The sequence below is a fragment of the Acipenser ruthenus genome, chromosome 4 (assembly GCF_902713425.1).
Source record: "Acipenser ruthenus chromosome 4, fAciRut3.2 maternal haplotype, whole genome shotgun sequence".
Taxonomy (NCBI): domain Eukaryota; kingdom Metazoa; phylum Chordata; class Actinopteri; order Acipenseriformes; family Acipenseridae; genus Acipenser; species Acipenser ruthenus.
This window is the reverse complement of record NC_081192.1, coordinates 101,525,975-101,550,550: the sequence shown is the minus strand read 5'-3', so window position 1 is coordinate 101,550,550 and position 24,576 is coordinate 101,525,975. Positions and strand designations below refer to the sequence as shown.

The 24,576-nt window shown below is 39.0% G+C and overlaps 1 protein-coding gene across 4 annotated transcripts in view; it reads right to left on the bottom strand.

The window, feature by feature from the left end:
• LOC117399950 (cyclin-Y) overlaps window positions 1-24,576 on the bottom strand; it is a 60,589-nt gene that overhangs the window by 23,737 nt on the left and 12,276 nt on the right. Inside the window, exons 2-5 of one of the 4 annotated variants that reach the window (XM_033999414.3) lie at window positions 5,348-5,422; window positions 5,065-5,112; window positions 4,413-4,433; window positions 1,767-1,801 (exon numbers count right to left, since the gene is read on the bottom strand). In XM_033999414.3, the coding sequence (XP_033855305.1) occupies window positions 1,767-1,801; window positions 4,413-4,433; window positions 5,065-5,112; window positions 5,348-5,422 (179 nt within the window). The remainder of the gene's footprint in view (window positions 1-1,766; window positions 1,802-4,412; window positions 4,434-5,064; window positions 5,113-5,347; window positions 5,423-24,576) is intronic. The other 3 variants (XM_033999415.3, XM_033999416.3, XM_033999417.3) reach the window with 3 other exon arrangements.

Sequence of the window (24,576 nt, the reverse complement as noted above, 5' to 3'; positions counted from 1 at the left end):
TATATATGTCTATGGTAGACAACTTTTACAGAGTAATATAAAATAAAAAAAATGGTGTGTGTATTACAAGAACCATGCCAATGTTTTGCAAACACCTTAAAAAGTTAAAGGGCCTGTAAATAAACTGAGGAAAATGCAAGTTGAAGCTCTTTGCTCTTTAAGTTCCACAGTATGTCCCCACTACATTTCCACGTTCCTCACCAGTGACAGGAAACATGAAACCACATCAGAAGGCAGAGGCAGAGGCAGAATGACAGATCAGAACAGCAGGTTCCTTTGAACTGAAGAGCAGAACACAACATACCAAAGGACAGCAGGAAAGCATTGGAAGAACTATTCCTTAAACGCATCCTACTAGCGATACAGTGTTACTACAGTTCAACCAGTGTATTCCAACAGATGAAATGTTACAGCCTTCGTAACATTTTTTAATTTTGGCTACAGGAAATTAATGAAAAAATAAACTATTTATTTTATATTATTTATACAGCAATCACACAAGCTCCCAAAAGAAAGCATTTTGAAAGCAAAAACAGGACTTCTATTTGCTGCAGACAGGAATTTCCACAGCAAACTTAATTTCTCGTTGGCTTATTTTGATAGAACAGAAGTGAGAGCCTAGGTCTACAGAATAGCTGCGCACACGTGTGCCGAAGGATTTGGACAGGACCTAAAGATTTTCTTCTAGCTATAATTTTGTGGGAACCGACAGGTACATTCTCATGTCAGCATATCATTTTAAAGTCTGTTTCAAAGCTTTTTTCAAAATGTCCGCTCTAGTGCGCTGGGGTTTGAGGTCTCTCCTCTAAATCACTGCAGGAAGAGCGATTAAAAAAAAAAAAAAACATAACAAGTGCTCTGGCTTTTCTGTTCCGTACCACATCATGGATCGTTATTGCTGTGTTACTTGTTTGACAACGTGGGCAATAATCCTTACGCTATCAGTGCACTAGAGCGGACATTTTGAAAAGAGCTTTGAAACAGAGTTTAAAGTATTAAGTGTAAAAAGTTGTCAGGATGTCACAATGAAAATAAAAAAATGACAGGTACGTTATTTAAATAGTTGTAGCAACACGTGGGGACGTGCAACGCTATTTTTTTCAGAACCCCTCTACTTACTCTAAGCCTAGCCTATAACTTTTGTTAATTATAATAAATGTATAATTATTTGGCTCCGAAATGTTTGGAGTCCCTGAAGATTGCGGACATTCGGCTGCCCTGGGTGAGCTGAAGGGAGGCAGCTAAGCCAAATTCAGCTGGATTCAACTGATGTTCCTGTAGGGGTCAGGGAAAGGATTTCCCATGAAGGAGGTACAAAAAAGTGCTTCTTCTTGGAGCTGCTTGCTGCTAGAAGTCTTTGAAATTCATTTTCTTATTAACATTATCACTGGTACCCTTGTGTTGTGCGAAACGATTTCTTGGTTCTAGGAGTTTGTAATTCATGCAAATACATATGAACCAGTGTATAAGGTACTATAAAATTCAAATGAAGCAAACATAATTCATAACTAACCCGGACATTAATTAAATCAGATTTTAACCAGCAATATATATCAAATTGATTTTCAAATACAATGCTGTCGATCAAAAAAAAAAATTAAAAGAATGAAATACAAGCAAAAACCAAAAATTCAAATGAAGAAAAAAATAAGATACTGATTTGAAAATGTTGTTTTCAACTCTCCCTTCAGGCTATTCTGCAATGTAAAGGAAGCTTTCACTTCTATGGAAGTTAAATTGTAGAAAAGTTAAAGTTGTTTACTTACATGATTTATGTAAAGGCTCTTCCGTTTTTCTCTCACTGTAGAAAGACAGAAAAAATTTAGGGAGGTCACCGAAATAGTCAAATATTCCGTTGTACGTAATGCACCACATTGGCAAAACAAAAAAACAAAAAAACAGCTAATTCCTGGTAAAAGGAAAGACATTTGTTTTAAAATTTCTTGACCAGTCGTAAATATTGGTTGACAGCTGAGAGGGTGTATTTGTTCCAAGCCAACTGCAATAACACAACGGCTATCAGATTTATAGCTGACCTCTCCATCTCTATTCCTCTTGAATCCACCACCTTCTCTCCCTCCACATCCACCAAGAACCTCGGTGTCACCCTCGACCCCTCCCTCTCCTACTCTCAGCACATCTCTACTCTGGCATGCTCCTATCGCTTCTTCCTCAGCAACATACGCAGAATTCTCCCCTTCCTCACCGAATACTCCACGCAGCTCCTAGTTCAGGCCCTGGTACTGTCCCACCTTGACTACTGCAACTCCCTCCTGGCCGGCCTCCCTGCCTCTGTTATCTATCTGCTCAAGCTCATCCAAAACTCTGCTGCTCTCCTAGTCTTTTCCCTTCCTCATTTCTCCCACGCTACACCGCTGCTCCGCTCCCTCCACTGGCTCCCTAACGCTGCTCGCATCCAATTCAAAACTCTTGTACTCGCCTATCATGGCCTTGACCTTTCTGCTCCCTCCTATCTCCAGACTATAATTTCTCTCACCCCCTCCGCTCCTCCACCACCAGTAGATTAGCTGTACCCCCCTTCGCTCCCCCGCTTCCAGAGCCTGCACCTTCTCCTCTGTTGCCCCTCAGTGGTGGAATGACCTACCCACGGATATCAGGACTGCTCAGTCCCTGACCACCTTCCGGCGCCTCCTCAAGACACACCTGTTCAGACAAGATCTATAAACCTCACATCTCTCAACTATATGACACCCAATTGTTACAGTACTTGCACTGAACTGCTCCATACCTTGCCGTATTCTACTACTGCTCTTAATTATAACTACTTCCTGTATTTGGTACTTGATTTTACTCTTATAGGTATCTGTATTCACGTTTTTTGTAATTGCTCTTATTTGAAATGATTCTCATCCACTTCGTACTTACTAATTGCTCCTATTGGACTTTACTCATATAAGCAAATATGTTTACTATAAGTTAACTGCACTTAGTTGAACTCGCTCCTAAAGGTAATTATTTACTGGTGAGGATAACACACATTGTTTTTTTGTTTGTTCGTTTTTTTTTTTAGTCTAGGGGCCTAGACATGGCACAAGCATCAAGAACTAATTACAATGTTCATAAATTCCATAATCCAATGTAACACCTACTACAGATCAAGGTACACAAAAAGAAGAGGAGGTTGTAGCTAAAAAAACAAATCGCTTTCAGTCATGCTGGAGATAAATTACAACCTACAGCAATTAAAAAATGAAAAATGTTTAAAGACAAACTAGAGTGACACATCTCTGCTCTCAGCACTAGGGTGCAGAAAGATCACACACAGACCTAGAGTGAGCATGAACCTGTGCATGGGTCAGCAGTAGGTTAGGGAAAAGGTGTTTGGAGGTGCAAGTTAATCCCAAGGTGAATAGTGGCCAATAAACAGTCATGTATTTCCACCTTTTCCTGAAAACACCAACTATCCATCCTGAGCAACCATCTCATTCTGTATTATCAGCAAGATATATTTTTTAGTTTTTGTCAATTGGTCATTAAAAACGACTCATCCAGCACACCTTTACCCCCATTCACCCTCCAGACTGCCTTCTATATAACTGAAAAAATATATATATATACACATGTGTACAGAGCATAAAGCCAGTATCTGGGAAACCAAAAAGTCTCATGACAAAGTGGTTAAAGTGAAGGACGCCGTTACATTTTGGCTGAGTTTCCATAACACTGAAAGTTTGCAGTTGTCAGCTTATATGGTTCATGAGATTTAAACTCATGGCGACAGAGCTGGTGAGGGTTTGCAAATTCATACACATTCCCCTTACAGGGAAGCTTAATTACTATACATGGTTTATTCCATTAAGGTACATTACACAAAGTCCATTATTGAACACATGTTGTACAGTAAACAAGTACTGCTAAATGGGGTCACTAACTAGTTTAAAGAACCAGAAATATGAAGTACTGCAACACTGTTTACCAGGCCTCTTTGAGCTAAAAACACACAATTAGGTATCAGCCAGTGTCTTATGTTGTGTGCGTGCGTGCGTGCGTGCGTATGTGAATTTGTAGGTCTTAAACAACATATACTGTATAATGTGTGTAAAGTTTCAGAATATTCAACATTCAAAATGTTTACCTTCATTTGTGTCTTCACAATTCCTAATTTAGATGGCATAAGAAAACTTAGCGAACAAATGGCACAAATAGCACATAGGGAACTTACACAGAGCACACAATGGCATTTTGCAGCTACTAAACACAGCACAGGTCACAAGCGAACAAGACTCCTTTTGTTTCTCAAATGTTATTTTAAACAAGCAGCTAAAACAAAGAGAAAAAAGTACACAGAAGCAGATCGATTTCCTTCCCAAAGCGAATAAGCACTTAGATGTCTCTCTCAGCCTCCAAAAAACTAAAAGAAAACATTCATTTGTTTCAGGACAAACTCTTACCTTTTTTGTAGGGTACAGCAACTGAAAGATAAAAGGTGAAGCTGTTTCTGTTGCGTTTTTGAAACAGTGAGGGCATTTCAAGTAAAGACCTCTATTTTACAAATCTTTGCCACTGTGATAAACTGTGCAACACCCCCTAGTGGTAACACAATTAGGGACCTCAAAGTAACAATCCTGGAGGGGCCTGTAACTGCAAGATCTACAGCTTGTTTTGTTTTTAAGCATTAGTATTCACATTAATATTCGGAGGAATGGCGTGTCAATATATTATCTTGGTTTTGACAGCTTTTATAAATGGTTCTTGAGCTGAAGAAATGTCAAGATGGTCTAGTCAACAATAATGTAAAAAATAAGTAAAAAATGATGCTTGCTTTTGTGAGAAGTAATTTTCCATTACAAATACAACAAAACACAAACAGGCACACCCACAATAAACTATCAGTGTTGTCCCCTTCCTTTCAGCATGCTAACCAAGAACAATGATCCAGTATATCTGCTATTTAATATATACACAGAAAAAAACTAAACACTTCAGAAATACTTGTCTATGACAATAACCGAGGAAGGGATTATTCATAATCGCCCCTACACTATAGTCTCTTAGTTATCAAACAACAAGGACTCAAAATTAAAATTAAAAAAAAAAACTTACACGGATGTAAAACATGAGCAGAGGTATCACTTCCACAATACGTTCTCCCTACAGAAACAAGATGGATTTTACAATTTCAGCCAAGTACACAAGTGCGTTTTGGAATGAGCTTCAAAATGAGCCTATCACTGGTCAAACTAAGTGGTCTTCTGTCTTGGAAATGATGGCTGATAGAGCCTTGCAATTTGGTGTCCCTTTTTTATTCTCTATGAACTAAATCCTCATACCATGTTTTAGCAAAATCCAACACAGCGACTGGCAAAACTGCACCGTGAATACTTACCATCCGTCTGCGACTTGCTGAGGAATATTGTGCTGGCTCGCGGATGGTCTGAGGGGTTATATTCCATATTCACATCTGTGAAGAAAAAAAAAAAAAAAAGCATGGGCCTCAATTATTAAAACATTATTTTTAGTGGACACAACGGTATAGCAAGGTGGCAGTGGAACCCATATAAAAAGGCATATTTCTTGTTGGCCTGTTAGTTTGTTAAAATGTACATGCAGTATTGTGCATAAAAAAACACCAAAATACATTAAAATGTATCCCCATAAAATCAGAATGCAGCTGAACTGCTAATATAAAGGAGTTATGATTTATTAACATTTTCCTCCATTGTACTCCTGTACTAATATCATACAATATTAGGTTGCGTGAATTGTCTAACCTAACAGATTACTGAGAAATCCACAGGGTGGTGGAAACCTTTTCTTCTCTGAATCTCTGTATTGTTAGCTCCTAGGATGCATGGTTTAATAGCAGCTCATTAAGTTAAAGCACCAAGTCATTTTCTTCTCTGTATCTCTGTATTGTTAGCTCCTGGGTTGCATGGTTTAATAGCAGCTCATTAAGTTAAAGCACCAAGTCATTTTCTTCTCGGTATCTCTATTGTTAGCTTCTGGGTTGCATGGTTTAATAGCAGCTCATTAAGTTAAAGCACCAAGTCATTGGTGGCAACCCTGCCGCTCTGCCAGCCTGTCTTGTTAAAAAAATATATATATTGTTTTTATATTCTTCTGACATCCACCACAATCAGCTCTGCCTCTGTGGCACAACAAGCACTCACAGACAGCACAGCAGGCATTACCAGTGTAGCGGATACTACAAGGCTCAGGCCATTATGTAATATCCAGGTCATTTACAAACTTGGTTATTGAAATTCTAAAACAAATACTTGATCACTGCCCACAGATAGAATATCAGTGTGCCATAGGCAGGATAATTCACTGGATGGAAAATCAGAAGAACTAACTGCGTACTTGCCAACCAGAAGTCTTTTCAGAACAAATTTAGTAGGCATGGCAAATTATGTTTTAAGCATAAATAGAAAATTGTACCAAACTGACATACTATTAAACACATAGTGGCTCATTTTCTGTATAACCTCTGCTCACAAGGTAATTGTTTTTAGCAGAATGTCCAAACCACCTTCTACTGTGTGTGGCTATACAGCTGTCCAGACGGTTTCAGAGGAATGAGTCATGAGAGCAAGGGAAGGATAACTTATCATCGCCACTTGATTCTTGCATACAGCTTTGAACAGGTGTTTCCCTTGAACTGATGTCTCGCCAAGATTTGGCAGTCTCCCTTTTCAGCAGTTAATCAAGCGTTACCATTTTCCACACACAGTACCATCAGGGACACAAACAGGGCTTAGAGTTCAGACAATATAGGTTGTCCAAGATTCAAGTGAAACTGCTATTCAAACTACAGTCATTTACACACAATGACTGTGCCCTATTGCTGTTATTCTACCTTCTTACCCCTTCCCTCTTCCATGTCAGTTTCAACTCAGAAATGAGAATCACCTGCCATGTGTATTCTGTAATATATAAAAGCTGCATCTCCCTTTTGCAAGTCAGTTTCAACCAAGAGGGTCAAGACAGCATCTATCTTGCAGACTACTTTATGGTTAAGGGCTGATAATAGGCGCTTGGTTGACAGGATGCTAAATCTAAGACTGCACACAGTTACTTGTGTTTCATGCAGAACTTGTGTCTCAAAAGTGAGACATTTTAGAAACATACTACCGCTCAGATGTTGCTTATTAAATTAGAGGGAGGTAATATTTAGTAACATACTGTATCAACTTAAACATCTTGAAGATTTGTAACTTTGAAAATCAGTCCTGTCCTGGATGCAGATACCTATGTCATGGCAGGCTTTTACAATGTGTTGTCCAACCAGCATATATCTAGGATTGTGATTCGGATAACCTGGAATGAGCACAAAAAAATAATGCATTCCTGAAATCCACAGCTGGAGCAATACCTGCACCGAGCAAGAAAACGGAACAATAAAATACCTCATTTACACGCGGTCAATCATGTACTGCACTCAGCTATTGTCATAGAACATCTAAAGTGAGTTTGTACCAGCCTGCATTGTTATAATAAAATTACAGCACTTATATTTTCAGTTCCCAATTTTTAGCTGTTTTTTTTTTTTTAAATACATTTTTTTTAGTAAGTTCATTTGCATTTGCCTTGAAATCTGCGCTAAACATTTGATTTAGCGCAGATTTGTTGACATTAAAAAGTTTTAAGATACAGTTACAGACCCAGCTGTTTCATTCCTTTATACTCACAGGCTGTCATCCTACAGGGTTCACTGCTGCTGCTGCAGTGTTATTTACCCTCATGATCCGATGGTTTATTTACAGAGATGCTAGAGGTGAACACCACAGTTATTTCTTCAACTGACAGGCTGCCAGCAAGTCAAGTAAATAACAGCATGGCTTAACCTCAAATGCTGGCTTAATCTTTGAAGTCCGTATTTCTTTATTCTTAGGGGTAGACCCCTGCAGTAGAATGTGTTCTTAAAGCACAAACATGATGCCTAGACCCACTTGGGCTTGTTTTATTATTATTTTTTTTTAGATACTGCTGAAAGACATCGCTGCACATTTTCGCTGGTCCTGTGCTTTCACCGACTACAATACCCTTTTTATCAAATAAACATATTTAAAGAATAAGTGATAATAAGAATAAAGAATACAAAATGACTCCCTCTGCCTGGAAAAAATATCTGAAATACATAGGACAAGCTTTTAACAAAAGGCGTATCTTAGCAACCAACATCAAAAAACTGATACACACTATCAACACCCTTATCTATAATGGGAAACCAACACCTGTGCTCAGTGTTTGCTTGATGTACAAAATACCACAAAGTGGGATCAGGTTAACAAGACCCTTCATCACATGAATTTATTTACTGATCTAAAAAGGTTGCTCTGAAGGGCTAGAATAATACATTAAAGTAAAGTAAGCAAAGCCGATTCCGTCACACTGTTTTTCACATGGATTTCCCCATATTACCACACGTCCAATGCAGGAGCCCTCCGTACCAGTGTATATCAGTGATAAATGGGAGAGACAAGGTCGAAGCAGTTGTGCTTTCACATTTATTATCTCTTAACACCTTTGTGGCACAAACCTTTCTGCATACACACATACCCACCCTCACCCCCAAGAGGCAACCCATACAAGCTGGAAGTCAAAACTCAGTTTCAGAGAGCTATCGTTTTTAATGTGCCCTTCAGAGATTTGCAGCAGAGAGTGTACGATACACATACACTCTTTAAGAAGGCAGGGTATTCCCAATTTTGTGTTGCTTTGTTGCTTCACATAAATGTGGGACTTCTAATTTGGAGAAACATTATGTAAAAAATATGTATTTATGTTTGCAGCATAGAGGTGTGCAGAAAACCCAGGTCCCATTGCTCCTGTAATATCCTTGAGAACACAAAATCAAAATCAAAATCACTACATTTCTGTCAGCAGGTGGAGGCACTTGTTCCATTCAAAGAAACTGCAGTTACTGTATCTCGCCACATATTGGTGTGATGTTCAAAATACTTTAAAAAAGGCAGGGCTCGAAATAAGTCTTCCATTGCATAGCAGTTTGATCCATTCCTGGTTTTACTATGAGTTTAATAAGACACACCTGACCTTGTTATCTGTACACTGTGGCTAATCAAGCTTGTAGTGTGCTTTGCAATAGGAGTCTTATTTCAATCCCTGTTGTGTTAAGCCCTGTTGTTCTTATTAGATGTCTCCCATCCAGCTACTGGTTGGCGCAACCTTGCCTAGATTCTGATGTCTGGCGGGAACAGGCTTCAAAGTTGCCACGGCACTAATGAATCAATTAGCTGTACCGCCCACCATGAGCTAGTTCTTGGGGCCTATCACCCCCACAATCGATAGCTGTCACTCTAGAGCATCATCCACCTGCAAAAGCACATTCTGTTATAAAAGAGGCTCTTGCACTGTATAAAGCAGAACATAGCAAGCGAAAAAAATATCTTTAACACAAAGGAAAATTGATCAGTGATGAAGTTAGCAGATAAAAAGACTGGATTTAAAAGCATTAGGTTTACACTGCTGGGATTATTGTTATTATTGAAATGATACCACTTGTCTTGTCAAAGCTGTTGCAATCGAAAAGGGCCCTTTTTTCACCAATAACAGTATCAGTTACTTAACAACAAAGAACCAATTGAAGCTGTCTTTTAAGATGCTTTTGTGGACCCGACAGAATTGTTATTTAGTTACCTGGCAACACCAACAATAAAACCCACATAAGAACAGAGCAAATTATAACTTGCTTCATGTAAATGGTTCAGTCTTCTGAGAAGATGCACTTGAAGATGCTGATGAGGAGAGCCTGTGCTTTTGTGTGATTAGACAATTGCACCTGAGCTGCCAAAAAAGGTAAAAAAAACAACTAAAAAGCAGCCTGTAAATAGATTTGGGCTCCTTTGAATTTTAATTCCTAAAAGACGTGAATCATCAAAAAGACTCGGCTACATTTCAAGGGGAGCAGATGCCGCATGTGTCTTTTTTTTATGCTGAGGAAAAAAAACAGCAATTAATTTACAAGCTTTGCTAACAAGCATAGCAGGGCACCAATCCAATAGCAATAATACCGCCTTTCAGTTTACAGTGTGTGTTTGTATGCTTGCATGTGAGCGTGTCTGTCTGTGTGTGTGTGTGTCGGTGTGCGTGCGTGTCAAATCTCATCACAAAAGTGTGAAGAATTAGCATATCACAGGGTTACAGTGACTGTTCATGTCAGCTGTTATGAAATAGCGCATGCCTAAATAATTACAAAACCAAAAATGCAGTCATCTGTAAATGTATGCTAAATAAAACAGAAGATTATTCTTTTTTTATTTTTTTTATTTTATAAATTTAGTTGTTGCCAATTATTTTTTATTATTTTCTCCCAATTTGGAATGGCCAATTATTTTATTATGCTCAGCTCACCGCTACCACCCCTGAGCTGACTCGGGAGGGCGAAGACGTACACACACTGTCCTCCGAAGCGTGTGCCGTCAGCCGACCGCTTTTATTCACACTGCGGACTGACCATGCAGCCACCCAAGAGCTACAGCGTCGGAGGACAACGCAGCTCTCGAGCAGCTTACAGGCAAGCCCGCAGGCGCCCGGCCAGGTCGCTGGTGCACAGTGGGCCGAGGACACTCTGGCTGGCCTATAATTTATGAACTGCAGCATTGCACAGCTCCTTATGAAAGAGAGGAGTGTAAATTATTAATGGAGTGTTCAAAATAAAACATTGATTTTTGTCCTTCCCTGAATTGGCAGCCTCTGAAATCTAGCCGCTTTCCCTGCTTCCCCACCCACAACAATGCTGTCCGTGTGAGGGGAGCGGGTGAGATGAACTGCCGAAACGATTGTGTGTCTCAGGCTTTCCTCTTCTGCAGGAAACTTGGCAGGAAGAGAATCAAGGAAAATGACATGCAGGGAACCCCCTGGGAGGGCTGGCCAAGCGCACTCGCTTCCATTTCAGCAACAGCTGTGTTTTCAACCTTTCATTTTCTAGTGTCCTAAACTCTGTCTAAAATCTAAAGCTTTTAACATCAGCTATTAGGAACTGGAGCGGCATTGATGGGCCTCCTCTCATTTGTATATTCTGTTACCTTAATCTCGTTAACTTGAAGACAGGATTTTTTTGTTCAGTACGCCACGTTCCAAAAACGTATGCAAGTTTATCTTTTAAAATGTATGTAAATAAAGCCATGTTTCTGTAATGGGTATCTGGTAATCAACATGTGAATAGCTTGTTTAGAGTATATGGCATGTTATACATTGATGCATATGAATATAGATAACATGTAGATAATTGTACAGAACATTTAATATAACTTTGGGTTTGGAAAGAGCCCAAATATGAAATACTATTCTATAGTTTGTTTCTTTTTATGTTTTTGGATCTTTTTGCTTGGAGTTTGTAGACCTCTTGCCACTTCTTTCTTAGCAACAGCTATCGAATCCTTGCTTTGGCTATCCACCCCCTTCAGCTCATTCTAAATTCCTTTGCTTGTCTCGTATTCTCCCAACCTCGCACTCTCATGCTACCCCTCTGCAACCACCCTCAACTGGCTACCAATCTCTGCTCACATTCAATTCAAGACCCTTGTTCTTGCCTACCGCTCTCTTCAACACACTGCCCCCTCCTACCTCCAATCCCTCGGGTCTCCCTACACCCCCTCTCCGCTCCTCCTCTACTGGCCAACTGGTCATGCATTCCCTCCACTCTCCATTCTCCTGTGCCTGCTCCTTATCTTCCCTAGCCCCTCTGTGATGGAACCAGCTACTGGAGAACTTGAGGACTGCTCCGTCTCTCACTGCCTCCTCAAGACCCACCTGTTTAGAATGGACATGTTCCAGACCCTCACCTAATCCACTATCCTTGGCATGCTATTGTCAATGTAGATATAACTTCTTGTAATACTAACTTGTTGCTTCCTAGCACTTATTGTAAACTACTGTATTTAAATATTAAGCTTGTACTGTAACCCTGTACTGCCCTGTAACACCTGTAAGTCACCTTGGATAAAGGCGTCTGCCAAATAAATAAATAAATAAATAAATAAATATAATTATTATTATAATAATAATAATAATAATAATAATAATAATAATAATAATAATAATAATAATAATAATAATAATAATAGACCTGTATATAAAATATATACTGAAATATATGAAATTACCAAAGGGACTGAAAACAAATTCTTAATAGGAGAGCTGGACTGAAGAGAGAATTGAATAGGCAACAGGTCAGAAGGAGGGAGATTTCTACTTGTTTAAAAATCGCAATTAAGGTTTTGTATGACATATCATTCTTTTCAGTACCTCATGTAATCCAAACCTAATTTTCAGCTCAGGGATGCTAAATCTAACTCTGTTTCTTCTGAGAGGTGTAATTATCCTGTTTCAATGTGGCTGCATTCTCTTCTAATAATTTGCCAGTGCCACTAGAGCTAACAAGTGCAAATTTTTTAACTATTTAATTTAAATCTGGATTTACCTCAAAAACCTTTTTAAAAATGACTGCATATTATTCAAGTATCTTGTTATTTTTTTAAACTTTAAATATCAGAATTTATGATTTGTGTTTCAAGTTACAGAGAGATTTTATGTCACTTAACTAGTAAAAAGAAGACTCTTAAATCAAACTAAAATAAATAGCTGTCTGAACTCCAGAGCAACGCACTCGTAATGGAAACAGCTCCTTTAAATGATTCCCAGACTGATTATTGAATGGCGAAGAATCTTGTTTAGGACATTCTTCAGAACACAGTATTAAAAAAGTGAATCGGGGGTACGTGTCTGTCTGTGGGTTCATATGCATGTCAAACAAATCCGTCCATATTTTACTGATACTATCATTTTGTATTTACAGTGATGGTCGTGGATGTAAGGTATTAACAATATGTCAACTTTTTGTTACACAGACACAGACATTCACCATGTGTTTTGCTTATGTTGGTATCCCTTGCCCTATTTATTTATTTATCTTGCCATCTTGTTCTCAGGCTCGTCTGCTCTCTCTATCTAATCAGACTGGCATCACTATCCAGAAACGCACTGGCAGCCAGCCCTGCAAGTCTGACCTGCTCCCAAACACCAGATAACTGTGCACCACGATGAAGGCTTCTGGATCACTGTCACAACACAGCAGCTCCGCAGCTGGTTTCTGTCTCTAACACTGACTTCAGGAAGAGAACTGTCCACAATGAATGCTGTAATAAGGCCAAGCCTTTAAAACAAGCTACCGGGGAGACCACTGTATAACTCCCAGCTCTTTAGCTCAATGCCAGGATTGGTCTCTGAAGCCCACTTTAAGCAGAAAGTTTAATACGCTTTCCAACAGAAATAGTCTGTGCCTTGTTTATAATTTCTGTCTACTGACTCTCATCTGGATGTTACTGCGTCATGCATACAGGGTTGCAGGCTTGAAATTATAAACATATATATATATGTATATATGTATATGTATATCTATAACATGTATATAAACATTTAAAATTTTTAAAACACATATAATTCTTCTTTTATACTAAATCTAAACAAGTGGCCCTTCCACTCCTGGTCTTTGTTGCAACCCTGTTCTAAATTGTTTATCCGAACAAATTAAACTTCCATCCAGACCCTGCAGTGGTTAATTATATAATTGCACCTGTTAAACCTGGGGCAGAACGGCCCTCCAGGGCTGTGATTGGACACCCCTGATCTAATCAAATAAACTGCAAGGCTAGAGGAAACTGCTGAGCACAGCTTCCAAGCAGTAATTGCTATAGAACCTCACTCAGCATGCCAGGCAAAGATCCTGTCAAGTCTGTCTGGAATTAATTTAAAGTTGCATTTGTTAGACATGTCAAGAGAGAGGGTATAAAAAAGCGGTCTTAAAGTGCATCTGATGCGTTTACATATGCGTGTCAAGCCGGCACAAATATGCATTCCATGAAACTGGTTTACATGTTCCCAGTTGCATATCTGATATAAATCACTTCCTCCTGTCTCAGCTAAAATGAAAGAGCTATTTTTTTTTTTTTTAAATGACTGACCATAAAAAAGGAAGAATGTCTGAACATAATTAATAAGTTAAAACGGTGTGAACAAGGAACAGATTTCTACCTGTAAATAATTTACGTTCCACTCCCTGCAGAACCCCCAGTGATGCCCGGCACAGCTTTTGTGACTGCAGGACTCCACACCACGCAGTCACGCCATACAAGGGGAGCCACTCGGAGACCCCCTGAACATTTTCTTTTAAGAGGATGTCTGCCATGGTGTCATATAAAAAGCGCACGACCATGCCATGTTACACTGGCAGTATGAGACTGATCTGGTATCAGAATCATGGTAAGCCCAAGATGATTGTAGTTATGGGCAAATTCTAATATACAGAAGTTTGTTAAAAAAAAATTGTGGGCTTACCAGTAGTCTGATAAGAACTCTTCTAATGCAAAACATTTTCATTGCCCCCAGTTTCCAGTACACTGTCCCTGTAAATACAGCCTTTGAATTGAATGTGCAGATGTCTAGAAAAAGATGCCCAATGTCCGAGCAGCCATGTGAAGCCTATCAGCAAATCCATTCTAATCTGCCCTGGCTAATGCTACAGAACTGTATGAATAACCATCAAACACAAAACTACACAGATAAAACCAATCCCCTATTTAAACGGCAATAACAACTACTGCCTGCAGTAATATTCCAGAATACCACCGTGAACCACATTTGCGAAGTAAAGGCTGCCCATCCAGCCAGTTAAGAGTTCTCTCAAAAACACTTGCCTTTCAAATCGCTTGTTAAATGATCACACAAGCTCTTTATCGTGCCTTCAAACGCTGGTATTAATTGCACAGCTGCCCCGATACGATACAATGTATGAAGCCATTTCTGATACCATGGTGAGGTTAATCCTGGAGGAATGACTCTTACAAGCACAGGACTACAGTCTGCTGCGGTTCAAAAAGAAAAGAATGACAGCAAACAAAAGCATTCGTTAACATTAACTGTTTTCTTTATTTTCAACGTCAGTAAGCATCCCATATAAACAAGCCTTTTAACACCCTCCTCAGGATAACTATTGGAGATTCGAAATCTCCTGTAATGTGTTATTAAAAGCATAACCCAACAGCCCAGTATTAAACCATAGATTATTAACAGAATCCAAAAACATTATAAATTTACGAGTGGCTTAATGTTGGCTTTTTCGACTCTGGAGAGAAGGCGGTAAAAAGACAATTAAATAAACGCTGCAGGGCAGTTTTGGTGCACTATCAGACTTTATTTTAGAGGAACAATAAGGTATTCTGTTGTGAACAGAGCAGCATTCAGGATGCACATGGCTTCCATCATATGAGCTTCACAGAAAGTTGTTCTCGCTCCTGATTGGTTGATGTACTAAAAGCAAATTGATCTACTGTCCTAAAGCACAGCGGTATTTCTAACTTCTGCGAGTCAAGGTTACAGCTTATAGTTATAGGTCCGGATTTCAAACAGGAGCCTTATTGCATTACACGGATTATAATTCACAGGGGAAAAAAACCTAGGAGTTTCTATTTTCACCAAAAAAAACTCAACACACCAAATGTGACTCTGCATCTTTAAGCATGTACTAGAGCCCTGTGCTGGCTGTGACATCTCTGAGAGAACGGCTTGTATTTTGAAAGGTTTTCTCTGACTAATACAGGGTCGCTGGGCCTCTGGTGGCTGGGAAAGACGTACTGCAGAGCTACACAATGGGGATTGTTAAACATAGGAAAGAGTAAATCAAGCTAGCCTGTTCAAAGGGTTATCAAGTTTAAACAGAACTGTCTCCTAAGCACAGCACTTTGTGAAGCAGGAAGGGGTTCTATAGGCGGGTTTCCATATCAAGACAAAACCGGTCAGGCACAAGGCTGGCTAAGCTACTCTCAATTAGCCAGTTGCCTGTATCACACTTTGCTAAGCAGTACCTCCAGTATTTTGTGAGAATCAAGTGGACAAATGGTTGTCTGCCGCATCTTTTTTTTTTTTTTTAATATGATGATAGGGAAGAGAACAAGGTATTTGTTTACCGGATGTGAAAAAAAAAAAAATCCATGCATGCTTTTCACATTTAAATAGGCAGTTTATGTGGAGGGGGGTGGGTATAAGCCACACTGTTTCCATTATGTCAACTCCACCCATTTTATCATGTCATCCAGCTCAGTTTCTCAACACAATACAAAAGCACTATTTATTCATCAATGCATCAATGAATTTATGTCCCACCAGGAGACCACAATTTATAATGAGAATGTGGCGAGTAGCCTGAGCAATGACCTGGGGTGGTCTTTCTGGTTAAGGGGGCAGCAGTTGACGCTATGGGGTCTAGTTATGTAATATCATGGCACACTGTTGACCCAGGAGAGACATGTTGAGGCCTGTACACTGAAACATTAGCCTGCTATAGGACAGTATTACTTACTTGTGTTTTTGTCCTTAAATTTGGCTTACTTGGCCTGTTTCTCATTTAAATACAGCAGACTGTTTTCCGTGACCTCTCACTTCCTCCCTTAGGGTGTGTTACTTGGTTTCTATAGCAAACCAGAACCTGGAGGTCAGAAAATGGGGAAACATTTCTTGCATCTTGTGTTTTTGTGAATCTCTCGTAGCACAGCATTGTGTATTAACCCATTACTCCCAATAATGGATAAACTTAATATTTGACATTGGTTTGTTTGGTCACAAAAGTTATATTGATAAGAATAAGAACATAAGAAAAGTTTGGGACCAAATAAAATAAAAAAGTAGACCTTCTATCAAGAAACAGCTGACGTAAACCAAGAAAGTGACCTTGCCATCCCGCCCTCCAAAGTCAACTGCGCAGTCCTGTACAAACAATGGGAGCTGGTAAACAGCAGCACTCAGACAATGGAAACAAAGCCCAAAGCTAGAGCAAACACAGCACACTTTCTAATTATTGTTTGGACAGCAATCACGCTGTGCCAAGAGACTTTAGAGACTACAATTATTTATTATAAGCAAACAGTCAAAAGTTCTGTTTCTTTATGTACAGCCAATAAAATATACAGTAGGCACTAATACAAACCAGTAAATACAAGATTATACTATGAAAAGTAGTGAAGGCTTTATTTCACTGGTTTGTTTGTTAGTACTTGACCCGGGACCTCAAGAAGAAATGTTCCTTTCAAAGTGCTTGACTGCCTCCTCCAGTTCCTGTTACTATCAATAACTTCTACTAACACAAGTCCTTGGCAAGTTTAATCTTCAGATAGATGTCAAACTAAAATCTGAGATACGTAGATAGGTACCTACATATGGACAAACTGCCACCTCCACTATATCCCAGTCACTGGGATATAGATAAGAAATAAACTAAACCTGAACACATTACTCAATACTGCATGTGGAATGTATTTGTGTTCTCCAATGTCTTGCTCTCATATAAAACAGACTGGCTAAATAAAATTGGATTGGACACTGCAAATCATAATATACCCCTGGGGTTTTCTGAACCTTGAATAATAAGGCATTTTTATGAGGAACAAAAAAAAAACAGATTAGCCTGGTCTATGTTTGCAGCATCACGGCAGGAGAGCTGTTTATTAAAGTGACTTTTAATTCTAAATTCCTGTTCACGTTATGCAAACAGCTGATTACCTCTCTCCCTCCATTGGGAATGTTTGCAGCTGTGGTCTAGGTTTCACATTAGCAGGAAACCAAAGCGTCTTGGGTCTGGTGCGTATCTTTAAACCGATCAGTTCCAAATGGAAGAGTAACAGAAGGTAACTGATTGAGATGAAGTCACCTCATTTTCAAAGGGGTCCCAGTAGACATAACAAAAAGCAACAGCGGCATATGTTTAAGGCACATTATACAAATAACAGACATATTATTAAACCCTAAAAATGAATTAGACCTCAATGATAATACCTCAGGGGAGATTTCCAGGACTGTAGTCCAATTCACTTGCCTCATGCTGCTCACAAGCAAGATGAGGAAAATGGAGCCAAGATGATGTTTTAAGACAAGGCTAAGCAGTTAACCTCTTCTGTACAAAGCAAAACATATAGAGATTATTCACATAACCGTGCAAGTCAACTTTCCCTATTAGTGACGGCGTTTGGCTAGCAAACATAACTTAAATTAGTAAAACAAACTGCAAAGGTTCCAGAAAGAACAAATATGTGATATCTAAAACGGAATAACTAAGATTGCCAAGCACTACAACTACTTCACAGCCCTAACTGTCAGCCGAGCCCCGAATACCTAAAGAAGGTTTAGAATCTGAGTCCCCCGGTGGCTCACCTAGCAAAAAGCTCAACTGTTTGGAGAGCCATGCGATCCTGGTTCAAATCCCCCTCGCAGCAAATACGCCGATCTTTGTGGAGGACCCAAAGGGAGTGCTGCACAAGCCTTTGCTCATTCGATTCGAGCCAAGTTTGCTTCTTCGCACTTCAGTGACCATTACTTGTCAGACGGGGCCCTTGCCTCCAGGAGTCAGTTGCTTAGACTCCGCAGCTGAAAAGAGGTGTTTCTGGGGCCTCATGCACTTTGGCAGGACCAACAAACCAAACTGAATGGTAGCCATATTAATGAAGACATATCATCAAGAAAGCAATACGACGCATATACTATACTATACTATACTGCACTACTGTATCCGATACTACACAACAGGAGGTGGTCACCAATATGCAGGTTTTGAAATTGCAGGCAACTGTGAATGCCCTGCTTTGAATTTAGGCCCACAATATACACCAATTTTAAATCTTGATGGGCCTAATAGGGATTTCTGCTAGTCTACAGAAATACTCAAATAATATATTTTATTTTTTTGCTGCTGACGGCATTTTACAGGTCAGCATTATATTTGTATCTTTGGCAAAAATAATAATAAAAAATACCTAGCACAGCATTGTTAGCATCTCTAAAATCTCTAAAACATCTGAAGCAGTCTCCAGTAAGCAGGTGGTTGGGTATGGTGCTCTACCCACAGCAGAGATGTGGCTCATTACATTCAAATTTAGACAAATATAAAGCAAAGGGCCTTTCATCCTCTGGAGGTGTCGACACCTGCTTGTTTTCATTTTGCTTTGATTGTTTTATTTTATTATTATTATTTATTTCTTAGCAGACGCCCTTATCCAGGGCAACTTACAATTGTTACAAGACATCACATTATTTTTACATACAATTACATTATTTTTTACACATTATTTTTACATACAATTACCCATTTATACAGTTGGGTTTTTACTGGAGCGATCTAGCTAAAGTACCTTGCTCAAGGGTACAGCAGCAGTGTCCCCCACCTGGGATTGAACCCACGACCCTCCAGTCAAGAGTCCAGAGCCCTAGCCACTACTCCACACTGCTGCTGTACCCTTGAGCAAGGTACTTTACCTAGATTGCTCCAGTAAAAACCCAACTGTATAAATGGGTAATTGTATGTAAAAAAAAAAAGTGATATCTGTATAATGTGAAATAATGTATAATGTGAAATAATGTGATATCTTGTAACAATTGTAGGTTGCCCTGGATAAGGGCGTCTGCTAAGAAATAAATAATAAAAACCAAGTCTCAGCTTATCCCACAAATCAGACATATGCGTATACCCAAGTCTCAGCTTATCCCACAAATCAGACATGTGCGTATACCCAAGTCTCAGCTTATCCCACAAATCAGACATGTGCGTATACCCAAGTCTCAGCTTATCCCACAAATCAGACATGTGCGTATACCCAAGTCTCAGCTTATCCCACAAATCAGACATGTGCGTATACCCAAGTCTCAGCTTATCCCACAAATCAGACATGTGCGTATACCCAAGTCTCAGCTTATCCCACAAATCAGACATGTGCGTATACCCAAGTCTCAGCTTATCCCACAAATCAGACATGTGCGTATACCCAAGTCTCAGCTTATCCCACAAATCAGACATGTGCGTATACCCAAGACTCAGCTTATCCCACAAATCAGACATGTGCGTATACCCAAGACTCAGCTTATCCCACAAATCAGACATGTGCGTATACCCAAGTCTTAGCTTATCCCACAAATCAGACATGTGCGTATACCCAAGTCTCAGTGCCTCTTCTAGGGATCGATAAAAATAATACATATATCAAAGGATAACATTAGCCACAAAATACATCTTCCACATTATTTAACAATTTGCAGGAGTTAATTTCTTCTGATAAAAGCACAAAATAAATGACATGACTGGTACATTCATGTGCAAGACACTAAAATAACTACTCCAGGTGCCAAGGGGAATACAGACTATCAAGCAGTTCTGTGGAAGTAAAAGTGCTGTTGTAAGAATAAACTGAATTGGACGGTGATATTGTAGCAGACTTGGGTCTTTACTAAAGAGAGTAATTTCAGTAAGGGAGCAAAGATCACCCTCAACAGTTAACCTTGTCCTTTCTACAGTTACTTCTGATTGCACCACATTGCAGATCATAATAGGAGAGAGGGACTCAATACTCATGACAACTTAACCCATAATCACGTCTACTGACAGTTTGAAAGCAGCCACTTAAGACAGCTATTTTAGAGAGGTCTCTGTTGTTATACAGCTCTAAATAGCTGGGTTATATTTCAAATAGGGAGACTATCTTAAGAGAGATTCATATTGAATCACATTACAACTGCAAGTATGTATTGACACATGACACGCTACAGACCTTACAGTAATACCATCTTGATGGTTAGGAATGACCCACAACAGGGCAAGTATTTGGACAGACTGTAGATTGTTTTGGTTACTTTGAAAATCACAGGGATGAAGAAATAATCTTATACTGTGGCACACTGTACTTTCATGTTATGACACAAGGTCCTTCACTTCATTATTATTATTATTTGTTTATTTAGCAGACGCCTTTATCCAAAGACTATACAAAGACTACGGTGTCTGAACTGTGCATCAGCTGCAGAGTCACTTACAATTACATCTCACCCAAAAGACGGGGCACAAGGAGGTTAAGTGACTTGCTCAGGGTCACACAGTGAGTCAGTGAGTGAGCTGGGATTTGAACCGGGGACCTCCTGGTTACAAGCCCTTTTCTTTAGCCCCTGGACCACACAGCCTCATAGCAGCAACAGCAACATTCTGCCCTTTGCGTGAACAATCATTTCTTATTATACTGGCTATAGAGCAATTTTACATGCGATTGTGTTTCTTCACAATTCACCAATCAGTTCTATTGATATGTAATGATACGGTATTCCTCATCTCTATGACGAGCTCCTTATTCTAGAAAAAGAAGAACATTTTGGGGTACAATTCTACTAGTGAGATGTCTTGTTCATTAAAATACATTGAATAGTTTTACAAAAGGAGACAATTATCTATTCAGGGATACCAAGATATGTAGTAAGTAAGAGGTCTGATTGAGGAAAAATGCTCAATAAAATCCCCAGCCCAGTCGCTGTGTAAATCATCTCTGGAACTGACCAACACCTTGCTTATTCCATGACTGGTGTGTTTTCCAGCTCTTCACTGCGGTGACATCCCTGATCCCCTCAAGCAGGAAGAGCTGGAAACCAATTATATCCAGGAAACCGGAGATATACAGTAAATACTGTGTAGAAGGAAGTCACTCTTCAGTTTACTTACTTTTGCTGCTATAAAAATGGACGTGATTTACATTTAGGAAAATGAGACTTTACATTGTATTATATCTTATTGTACATTGTACTTTCTGTACACAACAAATTTGGAGTTTACATCAGCCTTTGCCAGGAGATCTATGTAAATGACTGTGGCAATGTGCCCCGCCCCTGTGTGCATTTGTGTGTTATATGTTGTGTGTGTTAATGTTGGTGTATTGTAGTTGGTACATGGGATATAATGTGGGTAATGAGCACGAGTGTTTAAAATGTATAATTGTATTTAGGCACAGGGATTGCACTTCACTTCACGTGCATTTAAAGTATTTAATATGTGAGCACGAGGTTGCACAGAATTAGTTCACGTGCTGGGATTCAAGTGAATAATTAATTAGTAATTGAATCCCGGCACAACAGTATATACAGTTGCACAAAGCACTCACTCGGGTTGTGTGTTCGTGAGTGGAGAACGGGTGAAGGAGAAGGAGATTCATAAAAATAACAATTGCTATTTCGTGCTGGAAGCTCCAGCACGGTACTTGTTTAGTGTTTGTCCACTTTGTTTGTCTGTTTACTTTGGCCAACACACCGTTTTGTTTTGTGTTTTGTGTTACAAACCGTTTATTTTCTGTCTGTTTGATAATAAACCGCGCAGCAGCACATTCAGTTCATCACATCACCTCGCAGTACTGTGCGTTTCCTTTCCTGGGTCTGACGTCATCACTCAGCCAGCCTGTTCACAAGGACATACCTTGTTTACCTTGAGCCTAAGACAACCCATTTAAGATGAAATACGAAGCACAGCTGACAGGAGCACATATATTACACACACTACATCACTGACAATATTACATGCAAGAATCACAAGTTATACAAGATTTACCAAGGAATTATATACAGAACATCCTTTGTTCACTTACAAAGGAAAAGAGCCAAGTGAACCTCCAGGCAGATTCCAACCAGCTGAGGTTATCTCAGTGAGAAAAAATGTAGCACTACAGCTTCTGGGTTTCAAATAAGTGACTTCAGCCTTAAAAATCTGTATTTTTTTGTTTCTGTGTTAAAAAAGACATATAGTGCAGCGCTACAGGGAAACGACAAACTATTGATTTCCAGTCTAGCTGTTAGTGATGTGGTCTCCAGGTATATGGCGGGCCATCACTTAAGAGCTAAAACTAATACTGAAGTTTAACATGTTTTTTCATTATTATTATTATTTTATTTTTGTGCAAAGGTAAATATGGTTTTGCTGGAGATTCAGTTGGATTTAAAACTAGGAAGGATTTAAAAACAAACATCACAATTGTGTGATCTAAGACTCCATCTCATACTTTTGAAAATGCATTAAAGAACAAATCAGATACATCACAGAGCCATACCCCTAGACAATACAATCATAAAAATGACAATAAAAACGTTGCCACATCAAGTTTCCTGTTGTGCTGTTCCTTTTAATCGAACAGCTGAATTGGTGTTTTTAAAATGTCACTTTGCACGTACAGTAGGAGAATGACCCCAAATGTGCTCACAAAACAGATTAAACGTTTCAGCAGCCTGAGGTCAGAAAGCATTAGTGTCTACAATATATTTATCAGACACAGTCCCTCTATTCACTTGCAGTTGATTCTGAGAGCTAGCCAAGGTTTTCTTTCTCCCTTTGTCTGAATACTTTAAAACCACTGTAATTTATTTTACCCAGGTAATGCCCAGAAACAAGACATTGAAGAGATCAAGGGAAATGATGTGTGGCTGTCTTGGTACCTTCAATTTTGCAAGCCTACCTCAGTTGGAACTGTGTTGAACACATTATTCATTTACATCCATGGTGTAAAACAAAGTTAGCCCCTATACGAGCAGTGCCCCTGTTCAATATCCTGCCTGTGAAAAGCATCACTCGTCTTACAGGTAGGTGTGAAAAGACTGGATACACAATACATTCTGAGAGGCTCTGGTAGACAGTCCCTTATTGAAAAGCACATCCGATCCTAAATGAATACTTAAGAAAAGGTCCATTACCTTCAAGGTAAGTGGATTACGCTGCAGAGCATATTATAGTTATTATTACCAGAAAGATACATTTTTGTGCATGAAGAAACTTTGAACCCATTAAAAGGTACAAGGGACATATGTGTCCCACAAATAAAAATTATGTTAACCTTCTTATTTTTGCAATGAGGTGCACAAAATAGGGTTTAAATATACTGACAGGCTGGATCTGGTCATCCAAATTGTCAGTTTCCTTGTGATACTTGAGTCAATCTGAAAACGTATTTTAAGATAAAAAAAACATTTGAACAACTGCTCAATTCCTTGTGTACCTTTAACTAACCCTCAAGTACAATGAGAATGACAAGGCTTCACAGGGTTCTACTCATTTGTGCTCTAATCAACTTCTGAATTTATTTATTTATTTATTTATTTATTTATTTATTTATTTAGATCTTAGAACCTTTACAACTTTTAGTTAGAAACTCAGACGAAATGCATCACTGTCCCGACTTATATTAGCAAGAGGTGATGAAGCATCTTTATATTTTATATCTGCTTCCAAGGAAGGGGATCCATTTAGCAATGAGGCTTTACTTACTATCCCAAAATGCTTCCCTGAAAAATTAACTTCACAGCCACTGCATGAGATCATAAAAATCTCTCTTAACAAGGTGGACCAATAAATCCCAGACTAGATAAGACATTTTGTAATTTTTTAGATACAACCTCAACACAAAAAACAAAACTGCTGCAGGGAACTAGAAAGTTGTGCTTCAGAACCGCAGCTGAAGTTAAAGCAGACAGATTTCTTTTTAAATTCTGTCCATTTGAAAAAAGAAGCTAGGTCAAGTATACAAACCTTTTTGGCCAGTTCAGCTCTGAAGACGGCACTAGCAGAAACGTTCTACTTGACTTTGTTTCTTATGGTTTTACTTTAGAATTCTGAATGAGCATTTTGAACAGATGGAGATATTGTTCCCTGAATTGCTGTATCTGTTATTTTAAATCTCAAATGTACATATGCATTTACCTTTTCAATATTTTGCTTGTTTATTATTATACATTATGATGAATATTCTGCGTCATTTGCGG